This window comes from Dromiciops gliroides, chromosome 4, assembly GCF_019393635.1.
Source record: "Dromiciops gliroides isolate mDroGli1 chromosome 4, mDroGli1.pri, whole genome shotgun sequence".
Taxonomy (NCBI): domain Eukaryota; kingdom Metazoa; phylum Chordata; class Mammalia; order Microbiotheria; family Microbiotheriidae; genus Dromiciops; species Dromiciops gliroides.
In genome coordinates, this window is record NC_057864.1 from 395,759,761 (window position 1) to 395,781,705 (window position 21,945).

The 21,945-nt window shown below is 34.0% G+C and overlaps 1 protein-coding gene across 1 annotated transcript in view; it reads left to right on the top strand.

Moving 5' to 3' along the window:
- The window catches only part of SCAF8 (SR-related CTD associated factor 8), a 99,418-nt gene that overhangs the window by 74,263 nt on the left and 3,210 nt on the right, over nucleotides 1–21,945 (top strand). Inside the window, 10 exon segments of the mRNA XM_044001916.1 lie at nucleotides 137–249; nucleotides 1,510–1,603; nucleotides 1,605–1,704; nucleotides 3,222–3,322; nucleotides 9,034–9,147; nucleotides 9,714–9,870; nucleotides 10,944–11,077; nucleotides 16,485–16,629; nucleotides 17,950–18,018; nucleotides 21,554–21,772. Coding sequence (XP_043857851.1) covers nucleotides 137–249; nucleotides 1,510–1,603; nucleotides 1,605–1,704; nucleotides 3,222–3,322; nucleotides 9,034–9,147; nucleotides 9,714–9,870; nucleotides 10,944–11,077; nucleotides 16,485–16,629; nucleotides 17,950–18,018; nucleotides 21,554–21,772 — 1,246 coding nt within the window.

A 21,945-nucleotide genomic window follows, 5' to 3' on the forward strand; every position in this document is an offset into this window, starting at 1 on the left:
TTAAAAGGTAACTAAAAATAGCAATTGTTGAAATGCTCTGATAATTATTTCTTAAGGCTATCTTTGATATAAAATTTGCTTTTAATGTTGTCAGGATGTTTCTTTTGCTGACTATTTTGTTCTTTCCTTTGTCAAGGATATGGAGTTAGATGAAGGGCAAGATGTTGCTGAAGAAGAGATCTTTGAGCAAGAAGAAAAGAAAGTGCCTATTCGCTCTAGATCAAGAACACATTCAAGATCTCGTTCAAGGTTTTTTAATCCTCAATCTTTGGAAATGGACATTTTGTGATTTTATTGTAGTCTTTGTGCTTTTACCCAAGATGAAAGGATGTTACTGTGCTTGACATGATAACATCTTTTTCTTTGATTTGCAGTTCTTTCAGAATTAAGTAAGATGATGCAGAACTTTATAACTGATTTGAATAACATTTTCTGCTACTCCAAAAGTACTTTTATGAAAATGTATTTAAGGTTTTAAAAAATCAACTTATTGATTATATCATGTTACAAAGCAATATGTGACTTAGGATTTTACCTGATTTTGCATAATCATACTAAGTTATCTATGACCAATAGGGAATATAAGGAGTTATTTATGAGTGTAGCTAGGTGCACAGTGGAGAAAGTGCTGAGCCTAGAGTTTGCAAAGACTCATCTTTGTGAGTTCAGATCTAGGCCTCAGACATTTACTAGCTGTGTGGTCCAAGGTAGGTCATTTAACCCTGTTTGCCTTTGTTTCCTCATCTACAAAATGATCTGGAAAAGGAAATGATAAGCTATTCAAAGAAAACCTCAGATGCAGTCAGAAATAGTCAGATATGGCTGAAAAATGACTGAGTTTATTTGTGACATAATATTTAGCTGTCAGAACTACATTTGCCTTGCAAGCATAAATAGGTTAAAAGTTTGAGATAAATTATCCACTGGGGCTTTTCATGGTAATAAGATATCATTTTAGACCTCAGAGAAACAGCTTTCTTTGGTCCGTTAGTTGCATAGAATTTTGAGCCTGAATAAATGTTACTAATCCTCTACTCACTTTGCTGATTTTATGGATAAACAGCGATGAACCTCAGGCTCATGTCCTCTGACCCCTAATCTGGTGTCCTAACAGTTACCACATGGAGTAATGTCTTTATCATTGTTCCTTCTTCACTATTCCCTCATGCCAACAGTGTTGTCTTACCAGGAAAGATATAGTGGAGAGACACAAAAAAGGCAAACGGCTTCCTTGGAAAAGCATGTTTCACACTATGCCACCCATCCCACCTCATGAAATACAGCTTTGGGGTCTGTGGGTGTACAAACTAGCTGAACAAAGATAGGAGAAATAATTACTTTTGATATACAAATTTCATAATGAGGACTTTTGAGACTCACTTATAATAAAGTACAAGGACATTGTAATAGAGTCCTTATGCCCCCTTCTCCTGAAATCTGAGCCCCTTCCAATAAAACTTACTTATAAAATATTCTAAAACCTATAATGTGTGTGTATATTTCTTATAGATCCCCAAGAAAAAGAAGGTCCAGGTCACGTTCTGGTTCTCGAAAGCGCAAACACAGAAAGCGATCACGTTCTCGGTCAAGAGAAAGAAAAAGAAAAATCTTCCCGTTCCTACTCTAGTGAAAGAAGAGCTAGGGAAAGGGAGAAAGAAAGACAGAAAAAAGGATTGCCTCCAATCCGATCTAAAACATTAAGTGGTAAGTATCATCTACTCATATGTTCCTAGATCTTTTATCTTTAGGGAAAATGAGAAATACTTTAACACTGTGACTCCTGTTAGTGAGTATTCATTTGAATGGTAATTTGTGAAAAGTGTACAAATAATAGCTATTGTAATATAATACAGAAAAAGAGAAAGTACTAAGCAATGTCTTACAAGAATGTTAATTAGGATTAAATAAAGAAGTTGACTTTCTAACATCTCTGGTAATTGTAGCTGATTTCTTAGTGTTGCATAGTTTCTATTAAAATTAATAAATGCAATTTAGAAAACAGTTATAACTCATGACCAAAAGCAAATTATACATGGTCAGAATTTTAATGTATATTTTTAATTTCCAGTATATTCAATTTCAATTTCCTTTTTCACAGTTATAACTAATACTATACATACTATGATTCCTTTGTATCATTGTATAGCCTAGCCCCAAATTTGAATTTGATTCCTTTTACTTCAAACCTCAGGTGCCCTCTCCCCCTTCTCTCCCAGTCTTGGTTAAAGGACACTGCTTTTTGTTCCTGAAATATTAAGATAGAAGCACACCTCTCTCATAGAAAGACAGCACAAGCTATATTGATGACTAAATAATACAATTTATATAGCAGGTAAAAAGTTACTGTTGAACACATGCAATAAAAAATATTAAGAATATTATGCTAGAAGTGGTATAAACTTAGGGAATTAGGAATTAAAGGCAAAGTATGCAGCCTATTAACCCTCCTATTTATAACAAGGGCATCAAGTTCATGTTAACCTTGTTCAGCCTCTTTTGGCATACAAAGGGGGAAAAAGTTACATGTGTCAGTGTGTGTGTTTTAACAAGCTTTGAAAACATTTTAAATAGTTTTTTGGCCCTGGCATCTTTCTACTTCAATTCCTATGGCACTGAGAGGTTTCCTTCTCAGGGTCAGAGTTAATGGGTATTGAAGTGGGTTATGAACCCAAATCTCCCCGGCTCAGAGGCTCACCCTCTTATTCCTAAAGTCAGCACTTTCTTTTTGCCCGAACAGAGTTGCAATTCATTATAATTGAATTTTCAACTTTTGCCCAAATTAAGAAAAAGGCTCTTGTTGTGTAACAGATAAAGATTGTGTATAATAACAAATTTGCTTGGGACACATGCTCAGATACCTGGGTTTCGGATTAATCCTAAATATTACATGTATAAACAATAACTTTGGAAATTAAAAAAAATTTTTTTTTTCATTTTTCTACTGTGTGTGCCCTTTATGAAATTGTATGAACTTCTAAAAGCTATTGGTGTAGTGAATAGAGTGCTGGGCTTGTAGTTAGGGATATTTGGGCTTAAATCATTTAAGTTCTGTGTGCTCCAGGAAACTACTTTAGGACTTACCCATCAAGTCATAGCCCATTGGACTAGTGAGTTCTTACCAAGATCTCAACACTAATAAAATCATAGCTCATTCCTATAAACCACTGAAAAATAAAAATTATATACAAAAAGCTCAAGCTGGTTATCTGATCTTTTCACAGTCTGTAGTACTACTCTTTGGGTTGGTCAAGTAGATAAGAAAGCTACACAGCAAGATTTAACCAATCTTTTTGAAGAATTTGGACAGATTGAATCCATCAATGTAAGTATTTTCAAATAATTATTCATACTATGATCAAGATTTTTTGATAATAAGCATTTTTATTTGAAGTTTTGGGTTCCAAGTTCTGTCTCTTTCCCTACCTCCCCTGTCCCCTCCCTGAGGTAGTAAGCAATCCGATACAGGTTATACATGTGAAATTATGTAAAACATTACCATATTAGTTGTATGATCAAGATTTTTTAAAAATGCAAGCTGCCTCCACCTTTCCCATTTTGCATTGCTAGCTACTTATTTTTCAGCTTTCATTTCGATCTGTATCTAATAATATGAATGGCATTGTGACTGAGTTAATGTCCTAGCAATTCTGTGACAGATATTTTGAAGGTCCTTTTATGGCATTCTAATAAATTATAAAACATTCCAATTTTTGCTGTATACAAAATAAAGACAGCATTTGTTGTTAACTGTCAGGCTTTATTTAGTCTTATATAACTGGTCTTTCATAATAGCTATAACTGTTGATTCGATTAAAGTGAAAAGGTTGCAGAAATAGGAGGAAGAGGAACAATGTTGGGCCAACTTTTTCAAAAGTACTTATATATAAGTGAAAGACATAACTATTTTCAGCTGATCTGTATTGAGCACCTAAGGCTAAGGAAGCTCTGCTAAGAGCATAATAATGCTTAATGTCCTCTATTGTTTGATAAAGTATAATTTGATGAGATAAAAGAAAGCTGTCAGGTTAAACTTCCTTGTATAGTTTTAAAAATTATATTATTAGAATTTAACATTAAATATTGCTACAAAGAACAAAATTTGCTTATACAATTTAAATCAATTTCTCTGCATAAAGTACTATAGCACTTTTTCACTTCATCCTTTTTTGGTCTTCATGATTTTTTTTTCTCATTTACATTTCCTTTCCTTTGATTTAGGATTTATTCCATTTTTCTGGTTCTGATTTTTTGGGGGAGGGGGGCTTTGCATTATTACAGGAAGGCCTTTCCTTTCATTATTTTCTTCATATTTGTTTATCTTAATTTCTTTATAGTGTTCTAGTACATTTTTTGCATAACAACTTTTAATCATTCTATTCTAGTTTAAGCTTTTAAGATGCTTGCAATATTTTTTTTTTGTAATTATAATGTTGCAATGAAAATCTTGAACAGAGAGCTCTTGGAGATATCCCTGTTTTTGGATAGGTTTTTGTAGAGATTAGGATATCCATCTTTTCCTTTGATATTCTAAGTAAGCAGGCATAATTGTTGTTGAACTTATAGTGTTTATTGCAATTGTGTTATGTACTGTGTATATATTGCAGTAGAACATTGAGGGCTCTTTTATTTTATGATTTACCAGATATTTATACTCATTTAATACTATTTGGAAGATAATGGTGCCATCTTTATTTTAGAAGTTTATAGTTCTTTTATCTTTGTTGAGTCATATCTGATTCCTTTGTTATAGATAACTTGGTCAACCATATAACCACATTTATAATCATGCTATTAGGAAATGAGAAGAGTTCTATTTATGAGTAGTTCCTAAGACAAGCAGCATGATCTTAAGAATAGAGAGGTAGCCTGAGGACTGTAAAGACAGGTTCAAGTTCCACCTCTGATTCATGCTGGATTTATGATCCTGGACATATCATTTAATCTCTCAATTGTTTAGTCAACTCTATTAACACTATAAGTTGCAAATAGGATGTTTGCCTGCATTGGGAAAGGGAATTTCCTTTTCAGGAGCTCTCTATATCAATGAATTCTCAGGTCCCTGTCCATATCCACTTATTTAATATACTCTGATGATGTATGGGAACTGTCTAGATATATTGATACTAGAATTAATTTTTCTAAACTTTCTCTTGAATATGTACCTTTATGTACTTTTGGATTTCTCAGTTGTCAAATGTAAACTTTTAGGTTAAAAATAGATTAGTTAAAAATGGAAGTAGTTTGTGCTTTCTTTTTTTTTGTGCTGCTCATTTGATTTATTTTCCTAAATGAAGTATACTACTTTTTCTTTTAATATATTTTTTTTTGTTTTTTGGGTTTTTTTGGTGAGGCAATTGGGTTTAAGTGACTTGCCCAGGGTCACACAGCTAGAAGTGTTAAGTGTCTGAGGCTGGATTTGAACTCAGGTCCTCCTGAATCCAGGGCCAGTACTCTATCCACTGCACCACCTAGCTGCCCCTTCTTTTAATATATTTTTAATGCAAAAGTTAATTTCTAATAGGCATACAAACATCTTTCTACAAATAATATTGCCTGAAAGCTTAGTTTATTGTTCTTTAATAGAAAGGTGGGTTGTATAGTACTACCATTTACCATTATAATTGACCAGATTTCTGTTGCCCATCAGTGTTGAGTGTATCTGCTTTGTCATAATAAGTGTTCTTTTGACTTTTTTTTTTTGTTTAGTATTACTTCATGCAAGTCTTGGCATATTTCTCTAAATTTGTATTTCTTTTCAACACACTACTAATCCCATTTCCTGTACCATAGTTTGGTCATTATGCTATCATTTGGCAATTATTTTGTTTTCTACCTTTTGATTTCACAAATAATGCTGCAGTAAATATTTTTATACCTATCATTCTTGTCATCAATAATCTTGAAAAATATCAGTAATAGTAGACTCTACATCAAAGGGTATGCACAACTTAGAACTTTTCTTAAATTATACCAAATCATTTTCTATCATGCTTGAACAAATTCATTGTTCCATTAATATTGTTCCATGATTGTAAGAAATCTACTCTTTATAAAGCAATCTGGTTGGTAGCTATAACTTAATAGTTTTAAAAATTCAAGACTATGCTCTGTGTGTAAATGTATGTATATCCTGAGGATAATTACTTTTGAATGGTTATGTGGTTATTTTCTTAGTGATAGCAGAAAGGGCATTAGATTTAAAATCACAAGACCTGAATTTGAATTCTTTCTGTGTGACCCTGGCCAAGTCAGCTGCTGTGGGTTTCATTTTCCTCTTTTGTATAATGAGGGAGTTGAATTAGCTAATTCTTAAAGTCCCTTTTAACTCCAGAATTCCGTGAGCCTAAAACTAGAATACTGTGAAATAAATTATAATGTGGGAGTTACCTAATTGCAAAAGATATCTTATTGTTTCTTCCTTAGAATTCAGAAGCTAGAACAATTGTTTAGATTTTAGATTATAGGTTTTTTTTTACTATTATAAAATGTGTCTACATTTTTTTAAAATATAGGGAAAAAGAGAGTTTGTGACATTTTTTTCCTGTTTAAATTATGTATTTTAATTTTAACCAATTTTATGGTTTCTTTCCATTGCCTGAATTTTTATGTTCAACCAATTTCCAGTTTCCACCAATTTCCTTTGGGGGGGGCAGTGAGGGTTAAGTGACTTGCCCGAGGTCACACAGCTAGTCACCAATTTCCTTTAACTGAGGGATTTTTCTTTTTCTTTTGTTTTGTTTTGCCAGGCAACGAGGGTTGTGAGTTGCCCAGGGGGTCACACAGCTAGTAAGTGTTAAGTGTCTGAGGCCCGAATTTGAACTGAATCCAGGGCCAGTGCTTTATCCATTGTGCCACCTAGCTGCCCCTGAGAGATTTTTCATGATTTATATTGTTATATGTTCCATAGCCTTTCTTTTTGCATTGGGAATTAACAAATTGATATTGTTGAACAGTTCCCCTAATTTTGGAGTGAAGAGTTGACATTTAACAGCCAACAAATGAATTTTACCACTACTTATCAAATTGCTAAGAATCCATCTTTTTTGTCTTAAAGTCACATTTTAAGTATGTATGATAACCTGGATCTTGATTCATAATCTCTTTTACAGTTTAAATATAGGATCTCCCAAAATGAATTTCACAAAATGTATAATTGTGAAATGTGAATTCCTATGTAATAAATGCTATCAATGTCTTATTTGTTTGGTAATGCTTCTTTATGAAGATGTTGGCAAGCTATACAGTAGACGTTTATGATTTGCAGCCACAGAAAAACACCAGTAGAATATTGGCATTAAAAAGATTGATACTGTTTTAAGAATAAGTGCGGGGTCATTAAAATAACCTTGCAGTTTTTCAGAGGCATTCTAGCCTGCTATCTTCTTCCTGTTCTAATTCTGGGCCCTATTCATCATCCATTGCAGTGTCTGTCCAAGACATCTACTGATGAATAATATAGGTTCTACTTTATGGATCTTGTCCAGGAGTGTCAGTAGTGGTCTAGGCCTCGATGCAAGCAGCATGAAGTCACCCACAAACAGTAGCAGTTGCAAGACCTTCCCATCTATTAAAAAATCATTTTTCAACTGGGATTCTGTGCTGTATCCTCTTCGATTTTGGTGGTGAACACCTTTTGCAAGCATGCTTTTCCCTGTTTTATTCCTTTCCTGATATCATCAGAGCATCATCCAGAAATCTTATCTCTTATATATTTCACATACTTTTATATAATTTTAGAATATATAACAAGAGATACCTTTTTAGAGGGAAGCTTCTAAGGCAGTGTTTGGCTCAGATGGTTTTTTAGAATCAACATGCAATCATAATCTGATGTTGTATTCTTTGCTTTAGAGTAAAGCATGTCATTGAGGAAATGTGTGTTTGAAGATGTAGATAATCTGGTCATTTGGAAAGAAAAAGAGATAGACAACTCATGTGCCTCACTGTTATCTTTGCATTGCCAAGAAAACGTGAGGAATACCCCTAGAATGTTGGATAGAACTCTGCAATAAACTTATTGCAGGATATGGACAAGAGGTCACACATGGATGGACAGGCATGGATGGGTTACTATCTTCAATATTGGAGGGAATTTTCACATCAGTGAAATCTGGTTCATATGAATCTTTGAATATAATACCCTCTATACTGTTAAGTGAACTTAATTATTTTTTAAAATGAGATTTTGGGGGAATCTTTTTTGGTTTTGTTTCATTTTTTGCTCATCTTTTTTTTTGTGTGTAAATAGTATTTTATTTTTCCCAATTACATGTAAAGATAGTTTTCAACATTTAATCTTTTTAAGATTTTGAGTTTCAGAATTTTTCTACCTCCTCCCAAACCACCCCCCCCCATCCACGTAATAGGTGATACATGTATAATCATGTAAATATATTTTTGTTCATTTTTAAAAGTAAACTTCTCAGCTATTATTTGTTTTGGGGGAGTGGGAAATAATAAGGAAGTATCTAATGGGGTTTTTTCCTAGCTATTTTGAGAAAAAATAGTGCCTTTTCTGTTTTCATATTAAAGTTTATCTGGTGCTTGAATGTACTTTGAGTACCTTCTGAAATTTGTTTCCTGAGCCTCTGTGCATGAACACAAAACACTTCTGAAACACCTTGAAAAGTATAAATCATCTATGAAAATATTGTATTTTTAGAACAGTAGTCATTCTAATTTATTTGTTGTTACTATTAATAGATAACAAGGGATTTGCCAGAGATCCCCAGTCATTCAAAACATTTTGAAAAATGAATAAAAAATGCAACAATTTATGTTTCTTTAAAATAAAGAACGTATATGTATGGTCTTATCCTTGGGTATCTTATTAGGAAATGGCATTTTTTTTTTTTTTTACAGCATTTCCCAGGCTGTCAGTTTCACTAAGTGTTCCATTTTTTTTTGTTATGTATGATATTAATGGTTTTAGATTGTGAGAGAGATTCTCTTCCTTTGTCTATCTCTTTCACCCATAAATTCCTTTTGTAATTTTTAGCGTAATGATGGATTTGTTTTGTTTTTGTGCTATAGATGATTCCTCCAAGAGGCTGTGCCTATGTCTGTATGGTTCATCGACAGGATTCCTATCGGGCACTTCAGAAACTTAGTTCTGGATCTTACAAAATTGGGTCCAAAGTTATAAAGGTAAGACATTTTTGTGGTCTTGAAAGGAATTTGATATGATGGGTTTTGTTTTGTTTTTAATCCTTTATTAGCATTTAACAAAACATGGCTTTTCTTTTTAATAATTTTGGGCAGTATCTTTTATAGTGAGGATCACAAAGCGAATGCTAGTTACCTTTAGCTCATAGATGAAAAGGTTATCGCTATTCAGGATGTTTCCTTTAAAGAAGGATGGAATAAGGGAAAGAAAAAATAGAAGCCCTGGAAAAAATATGAATTAAAGAAGTTGAAAGTAAGAACTTAGCTTTTGTCTCTCTGAAGCAATTTTAAAGAACTTTTATAATGGTATTGAAATAGGCAGTTCTCCCTAAATGAGCTCTCTTTAAAAAGGAAAAAAGAAATACAGATAGTAGTGATTATAAGTGATATTCAGGTTTTATTCAAGCCAAATTTGGGGAAATTGTGCAAAACCATACAGTAATTTGCTCTTAGGCAAGTTGAGTACATTTTAATATTGGGAGCATTGAACTTAATTTTCGCAATATGTTTGCTGCATACAATAACACATAGGTTATTTGTTTTTGCAGATTGCTTGGGCTTTAAATAAAGGTGTAAAAACAGAGTATAAACAATTCTGGGATGTAGATCTTGGAGTTACTTATATACCTTGGGAGAAAGTAAAGGTGGATGACCTAGATGGCTTTGCTGAAGGAGGCATGATTGATCAAGAGACTGTAAATAGTGGTAAGAATTCTTCTTAATACTTTGGTTCAAAATAGCTTTAACAACTGAAATCAAATTGAGCAGGACACATTTGAAGTTGTATTTCTTTGCTATGATATAATGTGTAGGATATTCCAAAAGGATTAGTGCAGTGTTAAACTACCAAAGCTTAAAAGTTTTCCCAGCATTGTTATTTAAAGAATTTAAGATTTTGCAAAAATAGGAGAGTTGAAAGAATTCTTACCAGAATCTGGTATATGTTTAGCTCAAATCTCTTTCCCTATGACACAGCATAAGTTAAGATATTATTTTCATGGGGGCAGCTAGGTGGTGCAGTGGATAGAGCACGGGCCCTGGAGTTAGGAGGACCAGAGTTCAAATCCAGCTTCAGACACTTAACACTTACTAGCTGTGTGACCCTGGGCAAGTCGCTTAACCCTTATTGCCCAACCTCCCCTCCCAAAAGAAAACAAAACAATTCCCAGGTAAAATCCTCCCCACTCCTGGAAGCCTTTCCCAATTCCTCTTTAAAAAAAAAATGATATTATTTTCATTTACCTTTATGAGACAAATAGAATTTTAGAGTTGGAGAGCATCTCAGAAGTCATCAAGTACTACTTTTTTCCCATATAGGAATCTTCTTTTGCAAGGAATCTCCTAAGCAAAGATCATGAAACTTGCTTGAATAACTCTAGCTATTATTTCCTTCAGAGAGCTTACATCTCTTTTCCTGTAGTTTTCTAGAATTTGTCACAGCTGTGCCACACAAAGCAACATATGATAAATTGCAACCTTCCTCCATATGGAATATTTTTTTAAAAGCCCATGCAGGATAAAGATCCTCAGTTCTTTAAATATAGCTTTATAAAGTGTGATTTCTAGTAACTTGCACAGTATTGATGTCTTATCAGTATATACTCTATTTTTCATTATCCCCTTCAGATACTCTGAAATAGACACTACACATTCTAGATGTGTCTGATGAGCACAAGGGGCTTTTGTTAAATCTGCAGCAGACTTAAATATGCAAAGCACAAGCTTTAAAGTCAACTGTATACTTGATTCATAAAATTAATGTTAATTTATTTATTTAGAATGGGAATCTGTGAAGAGTTCAGAGCCTGTGAAAGAACCTGTCCAAGCTGTAGAGAGTCCAACAACAGTTGAAAAGACACCAGTGGTGACTACACAGGCTGAAGTTTATCCTCCCCCTGTTGCTATGTTGCCGGTTAGTATGATGATGGTTATCCGAAATGGTTTGGATTTAATCAGTAAGCATTTTTAGGTACTTAGCATAATAATTAGAAATGTTATTATTTTTAAAAATAAGTGTTTTTGAAATTATAGTAAATTCCTTATTATTCTATATCTTCAACTGTAAATTATCTTTTTCCTTTTTGATCAGAGGATAAAGCAGTGATTTTGTCACTTTTTTTTCCATTTAGTGAAAGAAGAGAGTAAGGCTATTGACCAACATGTAATTTTGGTATTATAAGTTCATAATAATTTAGACCATTTCAGAATTTATAATAAGTTGACCAGAGCTGTATAAATAAAGTCTCATAAACTGATTCCTAAGGATATCTGAATTATTTTTCTGGAGTAGAATTTTGGCATATTCCTACATACTACAATCCTAATGTTTAAGAGCTAAAAATGAAGTAGAGGAATGCCATGTTTTCCTGTAGTGAATAAGCAAATAAAAATACCGTTATGGGAAAGATAATTAAGGAGGTGACATGTATATTAAAACTATCTATATAAGAAGATTACTTTTTCTTTTCTCATACTCCTAGATCATTTTGTTCCATGTTTTCTTAAGTAGAAAAGTTTGGGTCTCGAGGTATGGTTTGCTTTGTTTAGTTAGAACTGTTAATTGGAGAATTAAACATTAAGTAAATAGTGAGGATAGTTGAAATTTAATTCTTACAAGAATATGGTATGTTGTTCAAATCCCTCCTTTTGAAACAGCACAAATTGAGGCATTTTTATTCATTATGATTATTAAATGGAACATTCATATTGCCATATTTTATAATTAGAAAGTTCTTTGTAACCTGAGTAATACTTTGCTGTTTTAGTGTTTGCAAAACAAGTATTTTGGAAATTAACTAGAGGAATTATAATCTGGGTTTCATGGACTCCCATGGGGTTCTGCAAACTTATATGGGGAAAAAAGACACCTTTATTTAAGAATAATTGGTTTCTTTTGTAAGCCTCTGTTTTGAATATAAAAGCATTATTTAGAAAAGGGTTGCATAGACTTGACTAGACTTTGAAGACTTTCGTGGCACCGAAAGTTTTAAGAATTTAGCATATGGGGGACGGCTAGGTGGTGCAGTGGGTAAAGCACCGGCCCTGGATTCAGGAGGACCTGAGTTCAAATTTGGCCCCAGACACTTGGCACTTACTAGTTGTGTGACCCTGGGCAAGTCACTTAACCCTCACTGCCCCACCAAAAAAGAAAGAAAGAAAGAATTAATTTAGCATATGCCAAATCCTCTGATACGCTCAGGGAGATACAGTGAAAATGTTTTTAAAATCCCTGCTCACAAGAGGAGCTTATAGTGCAATGAGAAACAAAGCAGATGCAAATTAATATGTAGAAGATAAAGACAGAATAGGCAGGACTGTAGTGTTAGACATTCAGACCTACACTTCAGGAAAATCATTTTGGCCGCTATGTGGAGGATTGATTAAAGTGAATCATTTAGTAAGTTCATACTGACTGTGCTAAGCAGCACTGAGAGGGAAATACAAAGAATTGCAAAAACAAAAACAAAACATTTGATATTCTGAAGTAGGAAGAGATTTAGAGTAGGATCACCATTTTATTGTGGAAGGAAAGCAACTTATGTGAGAAATTCTGTAGAGAAATAAATTACATATTTGTTGTATTTTTAAATATATCATACTTTCCAGATGACAATAAAATGTATTTAGTTACTCATTAGCAAATTTGTTTCCATCATATTTATAATAAACTAAAGTTAAAGCAGTAACCAAATTTAAAACTAATATATTAAAAATACTTGAGGGGCAGCTAGGTGGCACAGTGGATAAAGGACTGGCCCTGGATTCAAAAGGACCTGACTTCAAATCTGGCCTCAGACACTTGACACTTACTAGCTGTGTGACCCTGAGCAAGTCACTTAACCCTTATTACCACTCCCCCCCCCAAATAGTTGAAGGAGGCTTTTTTCCCCCCTGAATTCTTTAGTTTAAATGATTTTCCCCAAATTTCAATTTAGTCATGCGTTTTAGCTTTTGAAATATTTCTTTCTACAGAATGTGTTGTTAACTTTTAAATAATGTCCTGTCATTTCTATATTTAAGCTCAAAAATGAAGCCAGGATTATTAGTAACCTAAAGTAGTAGATATCGAATAGCTGTAAATTAAGCAAATTGAATAATTATAGGAACAGGTAAAGGATAGGGACTGCTTCAATGATTTCATTTTGTTTAGAGATCTCTCATATGAGGGAATTTACTCTGTCAATCCAATTTGACAAGAATAATAACATTATATAGTACTTGCTATGTATAGGCACTGTGTTAATAACTTTACAGATCTTATCTCATTTGGTCCTCATAACAACCCTAGGAAGTAGGTGCTATTATTACTTTAATTTTACAGATGAAACTAACTACTGTGCCATGTAGATGATCCATATCTATATGTTTAATCCCTGTCCCCTATCATTAGCTACTTAGCGGACATTTCAAACTGGATGTCTTCTAAACATCTCAAATTCAACTTGTCCTAAAAAACAAGTTGTTTTGCTTAGAGGTCATTTTTTTTTTTTAATAGTTTTAAAAATTCCGTGTTCTGACAAGGGTACCACTATCATTTCAATCACTCATGCATATCTAGGTATCACAGAATCATTCCTTTTTCTCGTATAGTCACTTTCTTAGTTTATCTACTCATAACCCTTTCTTGAAATTGTCTCCTGATTAATCTTCCTGCTTCAAGTCTCTCACCTCTCCAATCTCTCTTTCATACAGCTCTCAACATACCCAAAATGATATTCTGAAATACACTGCCTCTATCACATTGCTGGTAAAGTTTCAATGCTTCCTCATTATCTCTAGAATCAAATACATGGCATTTAAAGCCCTACACAACCCCATGCTAACCTATAAATTATTACTCTTCATACTCTTAAGTTTAAGACAAATTAGCCTTGCCATCCCTTTCACACAACAGTACATTCCTTACCTACATGCCTTTGCACTGGATTTTTGCAGTGCATGGAATATACTTTCTCCTCACCATAACTGTCTTTGAAACCCTAGTTTCTTTTTTTTTCTTTTGTAAATTTTTTTGTGTGTGTGGGTCAATGAGGATTAAGTGACTTGCCCAGGGTCACACAACCAGTAAGTGTCAAGTGTCTGCAGTCAGATTTGAACTCAGGTCCTCCTGAATCCAGGGTCAGTGTTTTATCCACTGCGCCACCAAGTTCCTCCCCCCCCCCCCCCCGGTTTCATTTAAAGAAAAGCTGAAGCACAGCTTTCTATATGAGACCTTTATTGATCCTCCTAGCTGTCCACTCCACACCCCCAAATACTTTGTATTTAGTTTGTATACATTTTGAACACACATTGTATTATATACAATCTTTATGGGCATCTACTGTTTTAACCTCTCTTTGTATCTCAAGTGCCTATTATAATGCCTGGCACATATTAGGCACTTTTTAAATGCTTGGTGACTGATTGGTATAGATATGTACATTCGTGTATATTTAATATATATACTCAGAAACCATTTAATATTTAATTCAGCAATCATTAAGCATCCCCTGTATACCAGGGTACTATACTAGTGCCAGCCATCTGAAGGTAAAAATAAAACTGGCCACACCCTACCCTCAGGAAACTTACTCTATTTGTAAGGATAAGAGTATGTGAAATTGGACGACTTGTATACAAGTAAACGTTAGGTGTATTTTATATGTAAAGTAATTCTAAGAGAGAATGTGTACTAATAATACAAGGATCAGGGAAAAGCCTCAAGTAAGAACTAAATGTATTAATATATACAAAATGTATAAATGAGTATAATTATAACTTCCACTGAATAAACACTCTATAGTGCTTGCTTTCCTACATGTTCTCTTGTCATCTTGGCTTAAGCGTTTAAAATAAAAGGTATAGTTACTGTTCCAACTATTGTAGTATTCAGGCTTACTGTTTTTAGGGTGACTAGGGTTCCTATTGCTGGTCTTCTAGGCTGTATGGTTCTTTATACTTTTCCAGTGCCTTCTGACTTCTTATGTAATTAAATGAAAATGTCAGTGATTGTGGACTTGGGATAGAGATATAATGGAGAATAAAGTTTCTGATGTAAAACAAAAAAGTGGTTAAACGGGGAAACAAGGATAAATTATGACCTTAGGTTATAGAATGTACTACTCTAAATTTCTGTATTGTAGAAAGACCCCTGTATTCTATTTCCAGGGTTTGTCCTAAGGTTATGCTATATGTCTGAATTTCTAGGAAGGTTGTAGCAAATCAAGAAGTATGTAAATGTATAGGAAGGGGAGATTTTAATTTAGTTAATTTTATTTAATTAATTTAGACATGAAAGAAGCAGAAAAATACAAAAAAACCCAAACCCACCCCTGAAATCTAAAAGTTTGTACTTTTAATATACTATTTTGAAAATGTTATAATTGCAGTTAAAGGACCTCACTTGGAGTCAGAGGCTTTGATTTTTACTTACAGGTCCTATTTTGTGAAGTAAATAATTCTCTGGGATACAGCCTTATCTCTGAACTCTGACTTCTCTGGATCATTTCCTAGCCTAGATTCAGTCTCTCTCAGATTCTACTCTCCATTATCCTTACTGTGCTTGGAAACATTCTTTAATGTACTTAATAAATGGCAGTAGAAAAATGAATGCAGCTTCAGTATGTTAGTAGCTTCATTAGGAGGGTTTCAGAACTGGGAGCAACTAAGCCTACCCACTGCAGGAGGAAATTGAATAAGGGAGGCATGTCAAGGCAACAAGCATTTATTAAATACCTACTACATGCCAGGTACTGCACTAAGTTCTAGAGATACAAAGACAAAATACCGATATAGTTACTACTCTGAAGGAGCTTACATTTTATTAGGGGAAGACAAACAGAGGAAAAGGAAGTGGAGAACTCAGAAAAGTAAGTACTTTAGATCCTATCCCCATTTTACAGATGAGGCAGTTTGAAGCTCAACACAGGTTAAGTGACTTGGGCCTGTTCACAGAGCTAAAAAGCATCAAAAGTCAGGTTTGAACTCAGAACTTATTAGTGCTTAAGTTCACTGCTCTTTGTCAACTATCCTTTTCTGGTTAAGTTTACTTTGCTTTTAACTTTACTTTGGCTCATTTAAAATAGTTACTCTAGTGGTTATGATCTGGGTGCAGATATTTAAGAAGATGGGAGTAAATGAAGAGAAATAATTAAAGAAAACTGATGTAAAAAGGAGTGGAAAGAACTCTAAAGTGTTAGAAGCAGAAATATAAAATACAATTGTGATTTTTCTTAAAATTAGGATAATGTGCAACTAGTAAATTTTCATCTTTTAAAAGATATTTTCACTTAACATTCGAAAAGTGAATGGTTTGTCTTTTTCTTTTCTGTTCACAAAAGATTCCAGTAGCACCAGCTGTACCTACTGTTAGTTTAGTTCCACCAACATTTCCAGTGTCAATGTCCGTTCCTCCTCCAGGATTTAGTGCAATTCCTCCACCTCCTTTCTTGCGAGCAAGTTTCAACCCATCACAACCACCTCCTGGTAAGGAAATCTGCTGTGTTATTAAAATTGTTCCTTTTCCATTTTTCTTAATACAAAAGACATAGCAATAAACTTGTTTTTTTTTTATACAGAACTTTTTAATGAACATTCTAAATTCATATTCAGATTTACCTTTACCAGTGTAAGTACAGTGATAGGGGCTTGACCAGTGACTTCACTGGCATAAAGAGCTCCTGGGCAAGGAAACTACCAATGCTGGACTGCACCTTTTCTGCAATTTCTAGTTTTAGATTATTTCATGGAACGTTACAGAATTTTAACTCAGGTCTTCCTGGTTCTGAAGCCAACTCCAGTCAGTCTGCATCTATTAGAATATGTTATCACTGCCCTTAAAACACTGTTGTAAATTAGGGGGGAAAGTCTTGTATTTTTATGGGGGGGGGGAAACTTTGAAACATATTCATATGTTTTGTATTCCTCTGTATCTTATAGTCTGGCTGCTTAAATGTTTAATCATATTTTTCTATGACAAATGAATTAAAATTTAAGAACCAAAGTTCCCTGAATTAAACATTCCTTTGATTTTAAAATAAGGCCATTTTAACATACAGTTATACTTATCTAAAGTGTCTTGGAGCTGTGTGATTTAGCTACAGAGATAGACAATGATTACATTTCCTTGTTTACACATTACTGTGCATGCTTAAAAAAGGAAAGGCAGAAAGAGGAAAGCTTTTCAGTGTTATGTTGTAGCAGACAGGAAAAAAGTATAGTGTTTATGGGGTGGAGGGAGGCTTTAGAAATAACTTATCTTTTTGCTTAAAGGAAAGAGAATTCTTTTTTAATGGCATTAATCAGGTATGCATATATGTATCTCAGATATATTTGTATATATTGTCATAATAACATTAATAAATTGATCTGATGATATTGTTGATGTACCTAGACATGTCTCACAATGAAGTCTACTTTAAAGAGTATAAGTCTTTGTCATTTGGGTTCTAGACTTTGCTCAAAAAATGATCTGTGATTCTGTGTCAGGGCAGTAAGCCTTTATTAAATATCTACTATGAGACTGGCGCTGGTCATACATAGAAAAGCAAGAGTCCAAGCTTACAGGAAGCTCATGGTTTTCATATATTAAATAGGTTAATACTCAACCTACCTCCAAGAATTATTGTGATTAGCAAATGAGGTAACAGATTAAAGTATGAGGTGCTATCTTTAATGGAATAATAGTAATTTTTAGGACATAGAAGTTAATAATTAGTCTAGAAATGCTTTGTCCACATGTGGCTATGGAATTTTTAAACTAAATTATTACTTCTGTTCCTTTTTTGTTTTTGTGTTTTTGTCTAGGTTTCATGCCACCACCTGTTCCGCCACCTGTTGTACCACCCCCTGCTATTCCTCCAGTAGTAGCAACATGTGAGTTTCTTAATTTGTTTTGATTATGAAACTAATCATATCAATATTGTATTATTTGGCTTTTTAGATTTTTAGTGTCTTTGGAATCAACATTCCAACCAAATATGCCAGCTTCTTTATCTCTTGCTTATTATCAGGGTCTTGATATTTTAGAAAGAATATCAAATTCTATTAGACATTTCTTAGAGTATTTAAATCTTTTTTACAGATTTCAGATATGGTTAGTATGTCCAATTTTTCTCACACTTTACTTTCACCATAATTCTCTTTCCTCATCAGAAATTCTCAGTATTAATTTTTCTTAATTTTGATTTAAAAGTTTTCAGTAATTCAGGCAACAATACTTAGGAAATTCTGCTTGAAAAATTTGATATAAAATTTAAAAAACAGTGAAAAAAGAGGTCTGTTTTACTTTTAACGTGTACATACATTTAACTTTTGATTATTCTACTAATCTTTTCATTATTCTTATGACCATAACATAGAATTAGAATAGGATGTTAAAGATTATGTAGTCCAGTCCCTTGATGTTACATATAAAGAAATATATCTCCAAAGTGAACACAGTTGAAAACAGTATTGAGATTGGATCCAAGTTCCTATGAACTAGTGTCATACTTCATTTCATTTTTGTAATAGAACTTTTGTTTTCTAACATTTTGAATTTGATTTTTCTATTGAAATGTGTGCTGATTTCCTCTGAAATCACATTGCTTTGTGCAAGGATAAGAAAAGGAAAGAGACATAAAACTTAAAATTTTTAGTGCTGAGTTTGTCTTAAGATTTCTTTCCCAGTTCCCCTTTAGCTTATGTTAAGTTTAGTCTTTCTCTGGATCTCTATTAAGCTCCTTCTGAACCAGTACTGCATTAGAATTCTAGAATCTTAACCTTGAAAAGACCTCAGAGGTCATCTATTTTGATTAAAAAAAATTACCTTCCCAAATCAGGAATCTAATGTACATATCTCTCTTGGCGTCCGTCCGTCCGTCCGTCCTTCCCTCCCCCCCCCCCCCCCCAGGCAATGAGGGTTAAGTAACTTACCCAGTGTCACACAGCTAGTGAGTGTTGTTCCGTCAAGGAAACATTTTGTTTCTTGAGGAACAACAGGGGGGACTGTAACGATTGGAATAACGCCACCTGCTGGATACTTACTGTAGAAGAGTTCTGCCCATGAAGGGAAGGTCTTTGAGGGCAAGACCAGGAGTCAGGAAGTGACGTGGGCTAGTGGGAGGAGGAAGGAAGAGACTGGCGCTCAGTCTCGCTCTTTTTCTTTTGGACTCTGGTGGAGAGTGGAACTAGAAATGTGCTCTCCCTTTAATAGATAGGAATCTAGGCCTTTCTCTCTCTCTCTTTACCAAATTCTTATTCTCCTTAATAAATGCTTAAAAGTCTAACTCTTGTTAAAGCTTATAATTTATTGGCGACCACTCACTAGATATTTTAGACAGACTAGCTAGAATTTTAGCCCTTAACAGTGTCAAGTGTCTGAGTCCGGATTTGAACTCAGGTCCTCCTGAATCCAGGGCCTGTGATTTATCTACTGCACCACCTAGGTGCCCCCAGGAACCTAATTTAAAACCTATGTAAATAGTCAGTTAAAATCTGCTTTAGCATTTCCCGTACCCTTATCTCAGCTCTTCTGCTTCTCTAATTGTTAGGCAGCTAGGTGGCTCAGTGGATAGAATACTGTGTCTAGAATCAGAAAGCCTGAGTTTAAATCCAGCCCCAGACATTTAGTAGGTCTGTGGCCCAGGGGAAATCACAACCTCTGTTTGCCCTAGTCCCTTGGAAAAGGCAATGGCAGATTACTTCAATATCTTTGCCAAGAAAACCCCATGGATAGTATTGAAGTGATAATGGTCCACAGGATCACGAAGAGCTGGATACAACTGAACCAAAAGTAACAACAATTGTTATATGCTTTGTATGCTTTGATTTATGCTAAAACTGATCTTTGAAATTTCCACTTAATTGTAAGACTAAGCCTTATCTTCTTTTTTTTCACATGAAAACTGGAGAGCTAGTGTGATACATCAGGAAGAATGCTAGGTTTGCACCATATTTATTTTGGATAGTATATCTAGAGCTAGAGCCAATAATTCTTCACCATTTCATTTGACAAGCAAAGAAACTGAGGCCAAGGGATGTTACTTTTTCCCTCCTTTCTACTTTCCTTCTTTCCTTCCCTCCCTCCCACCTTCCTTTTTTTTTTTTTTTTTTTTTTTTGTGGGGCAATGAGGCTTAAGTAACTTGCCTAGGATCACACAGCTAGTAAGTATCAAGTGTCTGAGGCCACATTTGAATTTAGGTCCTCCTGAATCCAGGGCCAGTGCTTTATCAAACACTGTGCCACCTAGCTGCCCCCTATGTTACTCTTTGTAATCGTTTGACAAAAGTGCTCAGAAAAGAGACCCTAATTGTAAATGATTCAGGCAAATATTTCATAATATTAATTCTAATTTATAATCTATTTTAGCCTCCACTAAAATTCTTATACATCTATTTATTTGTATCTAACTAGGGAATGTGATGTTCCATATAAATGGCATTTCTATGTAACTGACATATTATCCCTTAAATGCTATTAAAATTTGTTTATTTTATTTTCACTTTCTTAATCTCAGTATATACTGCATTATCATTTTATAAATGACTTAAAGCCATTATTTTTGATGCAATTTCCATGAATGCCTGAAGAGCAGTAGTCATAAAAGCCTATTTATTCCTATTCTAAATAATATTGTATTCCAAGTCAATCGAAGTTATGCTGTTAAATACTCTTTCTACCCTTTTCTGTTAGCTGTCACATAGCCCTTACAGCAAGTTGCTTCTAATCTCCCTTATTTTACACACCATTGTTTTCACAGATATGCCTCTTTGTGAAACAAATTATCTGGGACTTTTTACAGTTAGTGCATTCATTTTGTTTTCATAGCTATATTGTGATTGAAGCTGAGGATGGTAAAAGTCTGATTTGAATAAGTGGGGCATTGATATATATGAAATCATTAAGATGATCAAAAGATATTTGACATACTTATACATTAACTATACAGTTTTTCCTTAGCCAGTTTTTAGTTTATACTTTGTTATTTACATCATTTTTCTGTTATAGCACCAGACTTCCAAAGCACTTTTCATATATTACCTCATTTGAGTCTCAAGGACACAGTGAATTAGGTACTACAGATATTATTATGCTCATTTTATCAATTTGGCTAATGGCTGCACAAAACAATCTATCTACTGTTGTTGATCTATATTCCCTATGTTATATTTGTGAGGAGACAATATAGGAAGTCTATGGATAGGAAAAACAGGTCAGTGAGAGCTGTCTAAAATATTGACCAAGTCATTAGTGATAGATATAAATATTTTAATTTGTTTATTAAATGAGGCAGGGAATTTTTTCAGCTTTTTATTCTCCACAACTACTAGCATAATATTTTACCCAACAGGTTCTTTTAAAAAATGTTTATTGAATTGTATTAATCACAGATTCCTTTAACACAAGACTCTTCTTTTTCTTAAACAGCTCTGGTACAGCCTCCAATATCCATGACTCCAGAGACAATGAAAGATGTTGCTTTTAGTAACCTTGTTTTGCCAGTTGGTTCTGTGTCTAGCAGTCTTGCTTCTTCAACCATGTCAGCTGGAAGTGTTTTTAATCCACCAAGTAACCAGCCAGAGTCAGAAGAAAAATTGGCACACCTCACAGATCACCAGCTTTCTTCTAGTGAAAGTAACAGACCAGGTAATAAATGTCAGAAGCATGATCCAGAACCCCTAACTTAGCTACATTCTGTCCCATTTACACAGACCACACACATAGACACAGAAAGGGAAAGGAAAAGGAAAGGAATATAATGAGCTAAAATGGGGGGGGGGATAATTTTCAGCTTTAACAAGTATAGATAATTGGTATTT